Genomic DNA, 16,668 nt, shown 5'->3' on the forward strand with positions numbered 1-16,668 from the left:
CACACTGAAACTTAAAAAAGGCTCAGTTGGTTAATATTTCAAGATCGCTGATTTGCTCATTTTGCTGTCAAACAAGAAGGAATTCAGCCTCAAACAAAGCAAACCATAATCATGCAGAAGCCCAGCCAGCCCAGCTCCATCACCAGGAAAGATGAGGTCACCTACCTAGGTTCCATTCTAGAGGCTAACCTTTCCTGTGATAAAATGGCAACCAAGGTAATCAAAAAGGTTAACCAACGAACGAGATTTCTCTACAGAATTTCCTCTCTGGTCAACAAAAGCACCTTGAGGATTCTGGCGGGAACTCTCGTTCAACCCTTTTTCCATTATGCATGCACCTCCTGGTACCCTAGCACCTCCAAAACCCTCAAATCTAAACTCCAAACATCCCAGGACAAGCTAGTCAGATTACATCTAGACCTCCACCCCAGATCCCACCTCACTCCTACCCACTTCTCTAAAGTGGGCTGGCTCAAGGTGGAGGACAGAGTTAAACAACTTGCACTGAGCCTAGTCTATAAAGTCCGCTACACCTCCCTGATACCGAAGTACATGTCAAACTACTTCCTTAACGTAAATGACCGCCATAACCACAACACCAGGGGGAGCTCCACTAACCACGTTAAACCCAGATTCCGAACTAACAAAGGTCTTAACTCATTCTCTTTCTATGCCACATCAATGTGGAATGCGCTCCCAACAGGTATAAAAGAAAGGGCATCTCTATCCTCCTTCAAAACCGCAATAAAAGTTCACCTCCAGGCAGCTACAACCCTAAACTAACACCCTCCCCGGATTGCTAATAATCAAATGTAAACAATCAAATGCAGATACTTTTTCTTTTTCTTATGCCTTCTGATCTCTCTCTCTCTCTCTCTCTCTCTCTCTCTCTCTCTCTCTCTCTCTCTATGTCCACTACTTGATGTCCATATCTCCCCACCCCACCCCTCCCTCCACACCCCTGATTGTAAATAATGTAAATAATTCAATGTGATTATCTTGTGTGATGACTGCATTATGATGATAGTATATATCTGTATCATGAATCAATTTAAGTGGACCCCGACTTAAACAAGTTGAAAAACTTATTCGGGTGTTACCATTTAGTGGTCAATTGTACGGAATATGTACTTCACTGTGCAACCTACTAATAAAAGTCTCAATCAATCAATCAATCAATCAATCAATCAATCAATCCATTGACTCCCTTGGAAGCTAAGCCTCCCTGCAAGTGACCTATTTTACCCCATTTCTGATCTTTCATGCTCTAAAACTATAGGTTCGATAGGAATTTACAGGCAGCGTCCATGCCAAGGGAAGAGAGATTGCATCAGCGGGTGAACAAAGCAGTTCAAAATTCAACTTGCAAAATTGAACACATTTATATGTACTTTTAAGTCTAAAAATGTAGGCTTAACAATTTATACTTCTCATAATTGCACTCTTCGTCACGCGGTGTTAGCTTTCACTGTCATGCTGATGACAACGTTACATTTACTTAAAATAGACCATGGATGTCCAGCAACGCTAAGAAAACGGAAATGTTCTTTAAGGGTCCTGCGAGACACAGTTGCTTGTTTGAGGATACCGCATTGAAATTCCACAATAAAACAATCGTGCAAAGCGACCGGGTGAAACATCTCGGTATTATTTGCGACCCGACTCTCTCGTTTGCGTCACACTTCAAGAGTGTGACTGAAACAGCTTTCTTTTTCATCTCCGTGACAACGCTAAAATACATCCCGTTGTGTCCACCAGATCATGCCTTGGTTACGTCTCGTCTCCATTACTGTAAGGTATAATTTCCGGGTCTCCCCATATCCAGCATTAAAAGATTAGAGCTGGTGCAAAATGTGGCCACTAGAATTTTGATGAAGACTATAAGGTTACTGTCAGGTTCAAACACCGATGACATCTATTAGACAAGACAAGAAGCAAAGAAATCAAACAAGAGACAGGATTCAATTTAGCTCATGAGGAGAAACGTCTGGGCTGCAACTTCGGACAGTTTCCCACCACGCTCTGAAGAGGGAGTTCCACGCGTCCTCTTATATTTAGGCCTTTTCTGATTACATAGCTGCAGCTGTTTCTAAAGGGAGGGGGGTCGTAAACAGCTGTTGCACTCGGTCATCAACAGTTCAAGGAAAAGGTGCCTGGAGCTGCGTCAGGTCTGCTCCCTCTCCGCTTTGTAGATCTCGGGTCAGGACAAGGTCTTCCTGTGGCTGTCAATAGATCAAAGAAACCGACACCTCCATGTCGCATCCCATCGCACACAGTGGAGTTTGACAAGCCTTTTGCTTGATAAGATGAAAGACAGCGTTTGTCTTCTCGCAGGGGACCTGAACTCAATGGAACACAAAGTTGTGTGATAACTTATATACAATTATTCTGACAGTTACCTTGTATTGCATACTAGGTACTTTACTTTTTCATTGTGCTACAGTTTGTTCATTTGTGTCAAGTGTGTTTAGTCCCTTGTTTTATCCGGGGTGTTATCCTGTCTTCCCTCCATTTCCCCCTCTTTGCTGCGGCTTTATGTGTTAATAATGCAGGACTAGAGTGTCAAATGCTCAGTGCTCAAGCCTATACACTTAGCTTTTTGCACATCACTTCACCAGCAGGGAAAAGCAATGACTTTATTTGTCAACAGGTGATGGATCGATACCTGACATCGACCTTGTAAGACCAATGTTGTGCTGGGTTTTACATTGTCAATATTGTTAGTTAGCCTGCCAATAAACTTGTGTTAATGACTTCACACACTTCAGGAAGAGCACAGACGTTTCACAGACTCAAACCCCAATAGAAATCATATTTTAGAAGAAAATAGGTGGTCTTTTACAGCTCAGTTAACAATGTTGGTCCACACCTTACCTATCATGTTGCATTGCTCTTGAGGTTCCTCTCCTCTCGTTGCTTCACAATGTCAAACCTTAAATAGTGTAATAAATATACTTGGTGTGGCAATATGTACTGTATTCTTCATCATCTTTAATTCCCCAAAAACGCTCTTTTGAAACGTGGCTGAGCCTCCAACAAGCAGAGAGTAGAGCATAATTTATGACCATAGAATTGTTCCCCTTAAAATGTCCCTTGGAAGACGGAATCTGTTACATTCCATGGAGGGGAGGCAGCTGGATGAGATCATTAATAATGCATCAACACTCAAAAGTGCGAGAACACAGCAACAAGGTAAGAGAGAATTCATGAGGCGAAGCTATGATGTAAAAAAAGTGAAATATCGAGCAGACTGCCATTATTACAATTCTGGAAAACTGTAGATGTTTAAACTAAACTAGCGTACTGACCATGCAAACAATCAGAATCAGAAATACTTTATTAATCCCTGAAGGGAAATTAAAATGTCCAGCACAATCCTATTCAAGAGCAGACAAACATTACAGGGAGACAGAACTGGATCAAACATTACAGGGAGACAGAACAGGATCGCTGACGGGTCTGCCAACTTCCGGCGCCCCTTTCAAAAAAGGTGGGAAACAGGTAAACAATGGGGATTGGGGTGAGAAAAAAAAATCGGTCTAAGCCTGGACCCCTGGAGAGGGGGTCCAGACTGAGGCCAAGGGAAAAAACAACTCATAGCCATAGCACACGTCCCTCTTACATGTGTGTAAGAGGGAACAATGAAAGAACACAAAGGACATTAAAGATATTAAAAGAGCAGAGCTGATGCAACCAGACACTTCTACATACAGCTATGAATAAAAAGTCAAAGAAACATATACACTGTGGTGGCCTCTGCGGTGTTCCACGCCATCGTCTGCTGGGTTGGGGGGAGCATGGCCAGAGACAGGAGCAGACCCAACAAAGCAACCAAGAGAGCCGACTCCACCCTCGGCCGCCCACCAACTCCCAGCCAGCGTCCAGTCTGCATGGATGAGCGAGGATGCGTCTAAGGAGACCGAGGTGTCCAAGAGAGCCGACTCCACCCTTGGCCGCCCAACAACTCTCAGCCAGTGTCCAGTCTGCATGGATGAGCGAGGATGCGTCTAAGGAGACCGAGGTGTCCAAGAGAGCCGACTCCACCCTTGGCCGCCCAACAACTCTCAGCCAGTGTCCAGTCTGCATGGATGAGCGAGGATGCGTCTAAGGAGACCGAGGTGTCCAAGAGAGCCGACTCCACCCTCGGCCGCCCACCAACTCTCAGCCAGTGTCCAGTCTGCATGGATGAGCGAGGATGTGTCCAAGGAGACCGAGGTGTCCAAGAGAGCCGACTCCACCCTCGGCCGCCCACCAACTCTCAGCCAGCGTCCAGTCTGCATGGATGAGCGAGGATGCGTCTAAGGAGACCGAGGTGTCCAAGAGAGCCGACTCCACCCTCGGCCGCCCACCAACTCTCAGCCAGTGTCCAGTCTGCATGGATGAGCGAGGATGCGTCTAAGGAGACAGAGGTGTCCAAGAGAGCCGACTCCACCCTCGGCCGCCCACTAACTCTCAGCCAGTGTCCAGTCTGCATGGATGAGCGAGGATACGTCTAAGGAGACTGAGGTGTCCAAGAGAGCCGACTCCACCCTTGGCCGCCCACCAACTCTCAGCCAGTGTCCAGTCTGCATGGATGAGCAAGGATGCGTCTAAGGAGACCGAGGTGTCCAAGAGAGACGACTCCACCCTCGGCCGCCCACCAACTCTCAGCCAGTGTCCAGTCTGCATGGATGAGCGAGGATGTGTCCAAGGAGACCGAGGTGTCCGATACCTGCTCATTCAGCCAAGACACTGTGAAGCCTGTCCGTCCCGGCGCTCAGTGCTAGCTTCGCAGCCCTGTTTCTTCATCCGCATCTCCTCCAGTCTCTCCAAATGGACTCTGGTATGGCAGAGACCCAGCAGCTGGTCTCCATGGCCAAAAGGCTCCCGGAGGCAGATCCAGAAGTTCACAAAAAAGCACTGCAGAAGTCACAAAAGTGCCACCCCTTGTCGCACAGTCCCAAAGGGTCCACAACCAAAAGGCAAATAAGAAATATATATATATATTTATGTATATATATAATAACACATGAAAACAAGAGGAAAACATCAGGAACACAAAAGGATGACACAAGAGCACAGAGCTCCTGCCACCAGCAGCCACTACAGCGGCGCCAAACAAGGATCCCATTTGTAGTCCAATTAGGTTCATTAGGTCTTCAAAGAATTATGCATTTTATTTATTCCTCTAGCCAGACATGTGTGTTAATTTTTGTCACGTGATATTGATGTGACGCGTCTGGTCGGCTGATTTTTTTGGCACTGCCTTACTGCTCGTAGTAGCAGGCTGACAGCGCCATCTGCAGTCCGACTTCTTCAGGACAGTGTTCCAGGAGTGGGAAAGTTGGTACAGATCTTAAAAACCGCTAGGCTACCGCCCGGAAATATAACTAGGCAAGAAGTTAAAGCAGCACAAGCGGTAGCCAAAGATAGTCGCATACCAATCCTAGGCTACCGCCCGGAAATATGGCAGGGCAGGAAGTTAAAACAGATAGTAGCATACCAATCCTAACATGAGATAAAGGGTGTAACGATGTGGGTGCATGTTTGCGGTGGTCGTGTCCCTAAGATGCAGGAGGGAACGGCAGAGAGCGGAGTGCGGGTAGGAAACGTATTTAGGAATTGAATCGTACTTCAACAACGTAAATAGTAGTACAAAAATGAATCGCGAGTAAAGCTCAGAACAAACATGACAGTCGCCAAGGACGAACAGCGAGAAAGTCTACAACGAGGAAGCGCGAAGCAGGTATATATAGATCTCTGATTAGTGATCAGGAGAAGGTGAGCGTACTTACCACTAACCAGAGGCAGGTGCAAGAAATTGGTGTCCATGGCAACGAAGGACAGAAATGAGCATTGTTTCTGTTCATTTCTGGTCCAGTAATATAATACAATGTGGGGGCCTTTTTGATGTATTTTTTGCAATATAGATGCTAAAACCAAATGGACTTAGGTCAACACTGTCGTGAGAGACCATGACCGTTATTATTAGTTTCTTGTATTTACTGTCCAGCACTCTTATTTTTGTTTTCACTTCTTGTTTGCCTCCATTTGCCACCACTTTGTCTCTGTACTGAGTGCTGTCTCTCACCTGTCCCTGGTTGCCAGTCAGGAAACCTCTTAAGCCAGCCTCCTCCGTAGGACAAAGTCATCCCCAACAGTCGCGTCCGTACAGGAAATTCTGACAAAAATGCTCTTAGCTCTTCCTAAATTGTGTTGTTTTCAGCTGGAACATGTTTTTGTCAGACTTAAATGAAAGCCGCTCCTAATATGTTCCCTCGAGCATCCACTGCTAGTACGGCTGTTGTTAAGTCTATTATGTAAGTGTAACAATTCATATTTTTAACTATTATTTTATGAAATTTAATGTTCCAAGGATTCCACCAAGCCTGCACACCCCCTGGTTGACCCTCTCCCCACAGGCAGGGGGCCACCAGACTGAAGAACAGCTTCCTGAAGATGTGAGACTGCTGAACTCTTTAGAGAGACTAGTGAGCTGCTCTGTTTCCATCTTGTCTCTGCTTTTAAAGAGATATTTTTTTGCTATCATTGCCTGTCGTCTGCACATTGGAATCCACATGTTTTGGGGCTACACTGATCCTGATAGAGCTTTTATCGCCGGGGACGGCGTGGCGCAGTTGGGAGAGTGGCTGTGCCAGCAACCTGAGGGTTCCTGGTTCAATCCCCACCTTCTACCAACCTTGTCACGTCCGTTGTGTCCCTGAGCAAGACACTTCACCCTTGCTAGGACGGGTGGTGGTTAGGGCCTTGCATGGCAGCTCCCGCTATCAGTGTGTGAATGTGTGTGTGAATGGGTGAATGTGGAAATAGTGTCAAAGCGCTTTGAGTACCTAGAAGGTAGAAAAGCGCTATACAAATATAACCCATTTACCATTTTATATTACGGCACAGACCTCGTGATCCAGTGTCTTTCAGTCAGGTGCTAGAGTGGTGTACAGCCTACCTGTCTGAGGACGAAGGCTGCTACATCGGTTGACTCCCAGTAGGAGGCGTGGAAAAGGTGAGGCAACGCCACCGTGGGAAAAGCGGTCAACACATCAGGGCAGTACAGGGAGTAATCCAGCCTTTTTGATCCCCACCAGCTACTGGAAACTTAAAAGAGAAGACGCAAAAATGAATTAATGAGCAGATAAGTGAAGGAGGTCTGTAATGAAGTCCCTTCTACTCACTGTTGGCAATGGTGTTGCACAGCTGATGGCCACTAGAACCAATCGACATTCCACTTTCCACGCTGGTGACGCTGGCCCGGCGAACTCTCTCTTCTCCGCCTCCTCCTTTCCATTTGGTCTCAAAGGACGACTGTGGAGTCTGCTCTCCATCCATAAACACATCCGGATGGCTTTGGATACTCTCGGCTGGGTAAAGAGAGAAATAATTGACTGGCTTTAATCTTTTAAAATTGATGCAGTTACTCTGGCAAATAAAAGCAACCCCTCGCCGAGGATGGATTTTTGTTTTATTGACAAACCAGGAAGAAAAGCTGCGTCTTCACATCATGGTGTTAAAGTCAATTTTAATGAATTTTAAAAAGCCTCTTTGTTGCTGTTGATAACAAGAATATTGTACTTTTCTCCCAGCCAGACCCGCCGATAACACTGTAGGAAAAAATGTGAATTTTACGCCAGTAAAAGGACTCTCAAAGGACACAAAATATCGGGAAGTTTGACCTGGATTTAGCAAACATATTTTCTGGGCATGTGTGGGCCAATGGTAATTGCTGGGGTGCAACCATGTGACTTCGAGGGCATCCCCCTTACTTGAGCTTACTAGATGAGTGGCAAATACTCATTAAGGCCCCTCTTTATTTCGCTTTAGCAGCGCAGATGTGAGCTTATTTTAAATATTTAGTAGCGAAAATACCATCCTGAAATCATCAAAATATAACTGAATGTGACTGAGAGGATGCATACACCCTGAATAGGAAATACTTCGTATATTTTATGTTATCGACTAGTAACCACACAGAAACTAGCCGATAACATAAAATATATGAAATAACTTTTACCAAAATCCTTTTTAGAACCATTTCCACTGGCGAGAGTAGTGCATGTATGCAGCATTTTTACTCCAACTTCAATTGACTTCTTGCTTGTCTGACTCTTGTTTGCCCACCATGTGCTTGAGTCCTAGCCCGTGGCATCCACCATAATGCCCGTGGCATCCACCATAATGCCCGTAGCATCCACCATAATGCCCGTGGCATCCACCATAATGCCCGTGGCTTCCACCATAATGCCCGTGGCATCCACCATAATGCCCGTGGCATCCAACGTAACGTACTGATGTACGACAATCAACCCGGCGGAACACCAAAACAATCCTGACCTCTTTTTGCGTGTACCCAACTGGATTGGATGTCATCTATATAGTTCTGTGAAAGTCACAAACAAGCCGTATGGTGTCCTTCACTTAGGCCTATTTGCTCCACTTTGCACCAGTCCAGTGGGTTTGAGTGATGGAGGGATTTAAAAGGATGGGAGGCAGGAAGAGCCCGGAAAAAAACAGAAAAATCTCAAATGTGGCTAATAACTGAACATCATCTTCTCGTTTTTTCCCTTTTGTGTCATTACCCACCTAATTCTGTAACGTACTTCACCTTTGTCCAATTGTCCCCTTTTTATAGCCCAGCCTTTCCTTTGTCCTGACTAGTCTTTTGTAGCATTCTCTCCCCGTAGTCTTTGTTTCTGATCAGTTTGACAAAGACTAATGCTTGTACTACAGTGCATGCAGAAAGTATTCACAGCGCTTCACTATTTCCACATTTTGTTTTGTTACAGCTTTATTCCAAAATGAATAAATTCATTTTTGTGTTTTACTTTTTTATTCTGCAAATTTATTAAACATAAAAAAAATTAAAAAATAAATCACAGGTACATAAATATTCACAGCCTTTGCTCAAAATGTTGTTGATGCATTTTTGGCAGCAATACCAGCCTAAATTATTTTTTAATACGATGCCAGAAGCTTGGCACACCTATCTTTAGGCTGTTTTCACCGCTCAAGCTCCGTCAAGCATTAGTTTTCATCCAGGATGTCTCTGTACATCGTTGCATTCATATTAGTCTAGTCAGGGAGTTAACCAAATACCCGACAGTGAATCTGTCAGAGCTACAGCATTCCTCTGTGGAGAGAGGAGAACCTTCCGGAAGGACAACCATCTCTACAGCAATCCACCAATCAGGCCTGTATGGTAGAGTGGCCAGACCAAAATTCTGAGCCAATAATTGAGCTCGTTGGCATGAATGCCAGGCATCATGTTTGGAAGTAACCTGGCACCGCTCATCACCAGGACAACACCATCCCCTGCAGTGAAGCATGGTGGTGGCAGCATCATGCTGTGGGGTTGCTTTTCAGCGCAGGAACTGGGAGACTAGCCAGAAAAGAGGGAAAGATGAATGCAGCAAAGTACAGAAACATCCTGGATGAAAACCAGCACTTCCCAACCACCCTGATGGAGCTTGAGAGGTGCTGCAAAGAGGAATGGGCGAAACTGGCCAAAGATAGGTGTGCCAAGCTTATGGCATCGTATTCAAATATACTTGAGGCCGCAATTTCTTAATAATTTTACTTAATCTCTGTCCTTATTGTTTGTTATATGTTTTATATATGACATTGTTGGTATTTTTTATCTGTGGCCAAATAATATTTTCCACGTCAGTGGACAATAAAGGTTTATTCTATTTGTATTCTAAGCTGACAGCCATGGTATAATCCTTTCTCTGATACTTCATATCTGTTGCCACATTGTCTTCTGTCTCAAATCGGTTCTATTGTTAAACTTTGTTCCTCTCACCATGAGATGTACAGCCACTGGTTTTAAGCTGCGATGGCTGACTTTCATCACGATTGTGCATCCACATTTGCACATTGAATGGGAATTGATCCCACATTTGGATTCAGTCACACTAATCCAATAAAGTGATGCCCTCTGGTGTAAATGGACTGCAGTGTTCATTGGTAATGCCGAATCAAGTTAATCTTCTTTTATTTAGCCAATGAAGGACAAATTAAAGATGGAAAATAAAGGTAGAAACAGTCCTCACTAAAGCTGCACCATGTGCAATCCCACATGCTAAATAATAGATGAATAGATAAACCTTAAAAAACACAAGCTGCCAGCTGGAAGGACCCTTAATAAATCACCAAATGCAGTGACATGTTAAGTTGTTAGGAACCACAATCTGCAGCAGTGTACAAATGATACAAACCTTCCTGGTCGTGCTCTAGTATCAGGTGGGATTCATAAATCCTCACAGTCAAGGACCAATCAAGATATATTTGTTAAAATGGTCTTGAGGCAAACTAACAACTTGCTTGAGTAGAGCAAATTTTCCCTCTACACACCAAAATTATAAGCAAGATTTCTCACCTACCATGAAGGCATCACACTCACACTAACTGTTGGTTTGGGCCTTCTCGGGACTGCGCAACAAGGTGTGAAACTTTCGTAACTTCAGCTGTGCTTTTTGATGAACTTTTGGATCCGCCCTTGGGAGCGTTTTGGGCACGGCCATGTTTGCACCGGAGATCAGCTACTGGCTCTCTACCTCAACCGAGTCCGCTTGGAGAGACTGGAGGCGATGCAAAAGAAAAAACTGGACTGCGGAGCTAGCGTTGAACGTCGGGATGGACGACCGCAATGGAGCTGAATGAGCATGTATCGGACACTTTGGTCTCCCGAGACGGATTCTCATTCATCCGCACGGACTGGGGTTAGGGGGCAGCCAAGGATGCAGTCAGCTCTCTTGCTTGGTTTGTTGGGTCTATTCCGGTCTCTGGAGACGATGGCGTGGAGAACTGCAAAGTGGGGAATTATGTTTTTGTTTTTCTGTTGCTTGTCTATGACCCTTCGAGATAGGTTAAGAAACTATGTCGTTCTGGAGGAGCTCAGATGAGGTGGTTAGGGCATCTGGTCAAGATGCCCCCCCAGACTCCTTTCTAGGGGGAATGTTTAGGGCATGTTCGTCTGGTAAGAGGCCACAGGGAAGATCCAGGACTAGTTGGGGAGACTATGTCTCCCAGTTGGACAAGGAATACCTTGGGATCCTCCGGGAGGAGCTGGACAAAGTGGCTTGGGAGAGGAAAGTCTTGGCTTCTCTGCTTAGGCAGCTGCCCCCTCAATCCATGCGTAGATTTGTTTGTCTATGCATGGTGAAATCTTATGTGCGCAATATGTGTTTTTTATTGCTATTTTTTGGGTTTTTCGATGTGTTTTACTTTGTAGCGGTACATAAAAATGGTGCTGCTGAAGTGGCAGCTGGTTGCATCAGCTCATTACGCCTCCTTTAATGTCTTTTATATCCTGTATTCTTTGATGTTTCCCTGTTGTTTTCATGTCTTTTTACCTGTATTTTTGTGGATGTTTTGTATCTGCACTGCAACCACGTAATTTGACCATTATGGGATGAATAAAGTCTATCCTATCCTATCCCACCTGGCCAAGAGCTCCAATTATCCTGCACTGAAGTAAACAAAGATACACAAATATAAGCATTTAAAAATATATATATAGCTTGCAGAAAATGGCAGGGACAGAAACAAGGCAATATAATAATTATACCAACATAGAGCTAACAACTTAAGACGTTCCTTAGAATTACATGACCTGCAGAAAGTCCAGACCTCAATCCAATTAAAACATCTGTGGTTGAAACTCCAACCTTCAAAGCTAATTTGACAACAACTATCAACAAGTTGGAGCAAGATTAGTCAAAAGTACTGTTTCTCACTGGTGAAGTTCATTCCTCAGAGACTGCAAGCTGTTATAAAACCCAGATGTGGTGCAACAAAGTACTAGTGGTGTGTTATTTTGATTCTTTTTTAATGATGCCATCATTTTTTCCCTCTGAATTTTAATGTAGTAATTGTGTAATTGTTTTCATGGCAATCAATACTGATACATCTGTGCATACATTTACATGATCCTCTTTTTCATCCCATTGGAGCATAGCTGGAATTAAAAGAGGGCTCACATAAGAGGTATTCATCATGATAAAAGCTCCAGTGAGGTTGGGGATGCCAAAGTAGTTCTCAGTGGGAGCGCAATCTGATTGGCAGACCAAGCCTTCAAACTAGCTCATATGCATAACTGCATAGTGTGTTTCAACAGCTGTTCTGTGCAGAGACGAGTATCCGTGGGTTTTATTTGAGCGTCATCAGAGCGCCCAGGGTAAGCATCCGGGCGTTAATTAAAGCTTGCTTGGGCAGCAAGCCTTTGACACGTCTGCCTCAAAGATTCATCAGCAGAGGCATCCTGCTTTGTGGATCATTGTCATTTCATCACAGCCTAGGCATCTTTCTAACAGGGGTACAACGTAGTTATTATCCAGGTTGTTACCACCACGTATGGATGGATGGATGGGTCGAGAGGAACAAATTTAGCTAATTTGGCCAACATCCAAAAAGCTGTAAAATAAATTCCTGTACATTTTTTCTACATACAGTATGTGTTATTTGTTAACTATTATAATGACAACATGAAGTTGTAAAACTACAAATTGAACACCTCACTCTCCATCTTTCTGATAATCAGGTTATTCCATCCATTCCGCGCCGGTAGTTCTTGGGCTTACCTGACTTGCGACACTTAACCCTTACATCGACTGGCACAAACTCACCATCACTAACTCGATACTTGTCTGCCACTTGCGGTGTCTTCGTTCAGCGTGTCCGCGCACCCCTGCCCTTGTTGATTTCAAAGCTGAAAATATCGACCATTTATTGTTATCGTGATCTCAGTCAGGTGTTCAGTAAAGATCGCACCATGTCCCTTCCGCCACACTGACCGTATGACTGTAGTATTGACTTCCCCCCGGGTGCTGCATTGCCAGTGACGCCTGTGTAATATCCCGCTTCCTGACCATGAAGCACTCCAGCAATATATTTCTACATCCCTCGTTTCAGGTTTAATTCGCCCTTCCTCCTTTCCATTAGCTGCAGGATTTTTTTTCATAGAAACGAGTGATGGATTCCTTTCGACCCTGTATTGACTATCGTGCGCTAAAAGATATTACAATCAAGAATAAGTACCCTTGCGAGATTCTGCTTTTAGTTCCCTTCATCAAGCTAATTATTTCCCGAAATTAGACCTTGTAACGCCTATCATCTTGTTTGCATCAGGGAGGGCGATGAGTGGAAGACGGCATTTAACACCCTCTTGGGGCACTTCCAATTAATGCCACTTGGATTAACCAATGTGCCTGCCATCTTCCAGGGCTTCATTAATGACATACTTAGGGATATGCTCGGCCGCTTTTTGTTTGTATATCTTAATGATATACTATTTTTTTCTTTCTGTGCTGAAGGAACATATTCAGCAGGTCCGCCTTGTCCTCCAACAGTTGTTGGAGAATAAAGAATTGGTCAAGGCAGAAAAGTGTGAGTTTCATGTTTCGTCTGTGCCCTTTTTGGGGTTTGTAGTGGATCAGGGACAGCTTAGACTCGATCCGGCTAAGATTCATAGCGTGGTTGACTGGCCCACTCCTACATCTAGGAAGCTTTTGCAGCGATTTCTTGTCTTCGCTAATTTCTATCGTCGGTTCAGCCGAAATTATAGTCGGGTCGCAATGCCTCTGACGAAACTCACATCGATTAAGATTCCGGTTAACTGAACCCCAGAAGCTAACATGGCTTTTGCTACACCCAATCTGCTCCTGTTTTGGCTCATCCTGATACTGCTTCTACCTTTTTTGTCGAGGTTGACGCTTCAGACTCTGGTGTGGTAGCCGTCCTTTCCCAGCGTGACTCCACCACTGGCGAGCTGCACCCGTGTGCCTTCTTCTCCCGTCGCCTGACCCCAGCAGAGATCAATTATGATATTGGTAATCGGGAACTCCTGGCCGTTGTGTTGGCTCTGCAGGAATGGAGGCATTTGCTGGAGGGCTCACAGGAACCATTTAACATTTACACTGACAACAAGAACTTGGCATACCTCCTTTCTGCCCAGAGGCTGAACCCCTGATTCAACTTCTCTCTGACGTAAGTCTGACACCCTATCTAGATTGTACTCCCAGGCAGTGGACAAAGCTCCCCCAGAGACTTGTTTTTTGTACGTGTATTTTCGGAGTTCTTCAGTGGAGTGTGGAGAAGGAAGTGGAAGAGGCACTTAAATGTTCCCCAGCACCGTCCGCCTGTTATGAGAGTCGGTTGTTTGTTACACCTGAGCTTCGTTCAAAAGTGCTGCCCTGGCCGCACAGTTTCAAGCTGACTTGTAAATCAAACCGTTTTTCTTCTTGTGCAGCGTTTTTGGTGGCCTTCCATGAGAAGGGAGGCTAGAGAATTTGTGTCTGCTTGCTCAGTCTGCGCCTGCATAAAGCCTTCTCATCGGGCTCTTGCTGGACTTTTGAGGCTGTTGCCCATGCCCTCCAGCCCTTGGTCACATATCACTTTGGATGTTGTTACAGGACTTCCACCTTCCAATGGCAACAGTCACTTACCATGGTGGACCACTTTTCAAAGATGGCACATTTTGCAGTTCCACTTAAGCTATCAATGTCCCTGGATACCGCCAACCTCTTGACTCAGCATGTGTTCCGGTTGCACAGCATCCCAATTGATGTGGTCTCTGACAGGGGTCCACAATTTTCATCCTCAGTCTGGAAGGTTTTCTGCGAGTCCCTGGGAGCATCACCGAGTTTGTCTTCAGATTACCATCCACAGAAAAATGGCCAGATGGAGTGAACAAACCAAGACTTGGAAGCCACTATACGCTGCGTCTGCCACCAGCAACCCACTCCATGGTCATTCAACTTGCCATGGATTGAATATGCCCACAACTCCCTGGTCCATTGACCGTATCCCTCGGGAAGTCTTGTGGGGAGTGCTCAGAGAGTATGGGGTATCGGAACATCTGATTATGGTGGTCTGCTCTCCGTATGATCAGTGTCAGCGCTTGGTCCACATTGCCGACAGTAAGTCCGACCCGTTTCAAGTGAGCGTTGGACTCCGCCAGGGATGTCATTTGTCACCAATTCTGTTCATAACTTTTATGGACGGATATTCTAGGCACAGTCAGGGTGTTGAGGAGATACGGTTTGGTGGCTGCAGGATTAGGGCTCTGCTTTTTGCAGATGATGTGGTCCTGATAGCGTCATCTGGCCAGGATCTTCAGCTCTCACTGGATCGGTTTGCAGCCGAGTGTGAAGCGACTGGGATGAGAATCAGCACCTCCAAGTCCGAGTCCATGGTTCTCGCCCGGAAAAGGGTGGAGTGCCATCTCCGGGTTGGGGAGGAGATCTTGCCCCAAGTGGAGGAGTTCAAGTACCTTGAAGTCTTGTTCACAAATGAGGTGTGAGTGGATCGCGAGATCAAAAGGCGGATCGGTGCGGCGTCTGCAGTGATGCAGACTCTGTTTCGATCTGTTGTGGTGAAGAAGGAGCTGAGCCAGAAGGCAAAGCTCTCAATTTACCGGTTCATCTACATTCCTATCCTCACATGTTGTCACCTTGGGTTATGACCGAAAGGACAAGATCATGGGTACAAGCGGCCAAAATCAGTTTCCTACGTCGGGTGGCGAGGCTCTCCCTTAGAGATAGGGTGAGAAGCTATGTCATTCGGGAGGAGCTCAAAGTATGCCAGGTGAGGTGGTTCGGGCATCTGGTCAGGATGCCACCTGGACGCCTCCCCGGGGAGGTGTTTAAAGCACGCCCGACTGGTAGGAGGCCACGGGGAAGATCAGGGACACGTTGGGGAGACTATGTCTCCCGGCTGGCCTGGGAACGCCTCGGGATCCCCCGGGAGGAGCTGGACGAAGTGGCAGGGGAGAGGGAAGTCTGGGCTTCCCTGCTTAGGCTGCTGCCCCCGCGATCTGACCTCGGATTAGCGGAAGAAGATGGATGGATGGATGGATGCATTGGGCATTAATTTTTGTTAATTTTCTTGTTTGTATCCATAATTACAATACATAACAGAAATATAGGAAATTTCACCTGTATTTTCCAGTATCCAGTATTTATTTCACAGCCACACTGGTTGATTTTCTTTCTTTTTGCTAAAAAGTTACTGAATTGATTTTAACTCACTGAATTGTTTCGGATCATATCGTTCTGAATATATATATATATATATATATATATATATATATATATATATATATATATATATATATATATATATATATATATATATATATATATATATATATATATATATATATATATATATATATATATATATATATTACAAGTCTGCGGGCTATAGAGCGTTTTCTATTGGGGCTCCAGTACTCTGGAATGTTCTAGCAGTAACAGTTAGAGATGCTACCTCAGTAGAAGCATTTAAGTCCCATCTTAAAACTCATTTGTATACTCTAGCCTTTAAATAGACCCCCTTTTAAAACAGTTGATCTGCCGTCTCTTTTCTGCACAGATTCCGTGACCACAGATGAGATGCTAGCTGTCCAAAGTGGGGACCCAGGGTGGACCACTCATCTGTGCATCAGTTGGGGACGTCTCTGCACTGCTGACCTGTCTCCACTCAAGATGATCTCCTGCTGGTCCCACTATGGACTGGACTCTTACACTATTAACTAGATCCACTATGGACTGGACTATCACACTATTAACTAGATCCACTATGGACTGGACTCTCACACTATTAACTAGATCCACTATGGACTGGACTCTCACACTATTATGTTAGATCCACTATGGACTGGACTCTCACACTATT

General features: G+C 45.0%; 1 protein-coding gene across 6 annotated transcripts in view; it reads right to left on the reverse strand.

Annotated features, from left to right (window-relative positions):
- The window catches only part of pitpnm3 (PITPNM family member 3), a 203,059-nt gene that overhangs the window by 30,595 nt on the left and 155,796 nt on the right, over positions 1-16,668 (reverse strand). For all 6 annotated transcript variants that reach the window (XR_009827403.1, XM_062059834.1, XM_062059832.1 and 3 more), the window contains 2 exons: positions 7,170-7,355; positions 6,944-7,092 (listed from right to left, as the gene is read on the reverse strand). Coding sequence is in view for 5 of the 6 variants with exons in the window: in XM_062059834.1 (XP_061915818.1) it covers positions 6,944-7,092; positions 7,170-7,355 (335 nt within the window). In the remaining variant the exon portion in view is untranslated. The remainder of the gene's footprint in view (positions 1-6,943; positions 7,093-7,169; positions 7,356-16,668) is intronic.

This window comes from Entelurus aequoreus, linkage group LG10 (assembly GCF_033978785.1).
Source record: "Entelurus aequoreus isolate RoL-2023_Sb linkage group LG10, RoL_Eaeq_v1.1, whole genome shotgun sequence".
NCBI classification, from domain to species: domain Eukaryota; kingdom Metazoa; phylum Chordata; class Actinopteri; order Syngnathiformes; family Syngnathidae; genus Entelurus; species Entelurus aequoreus.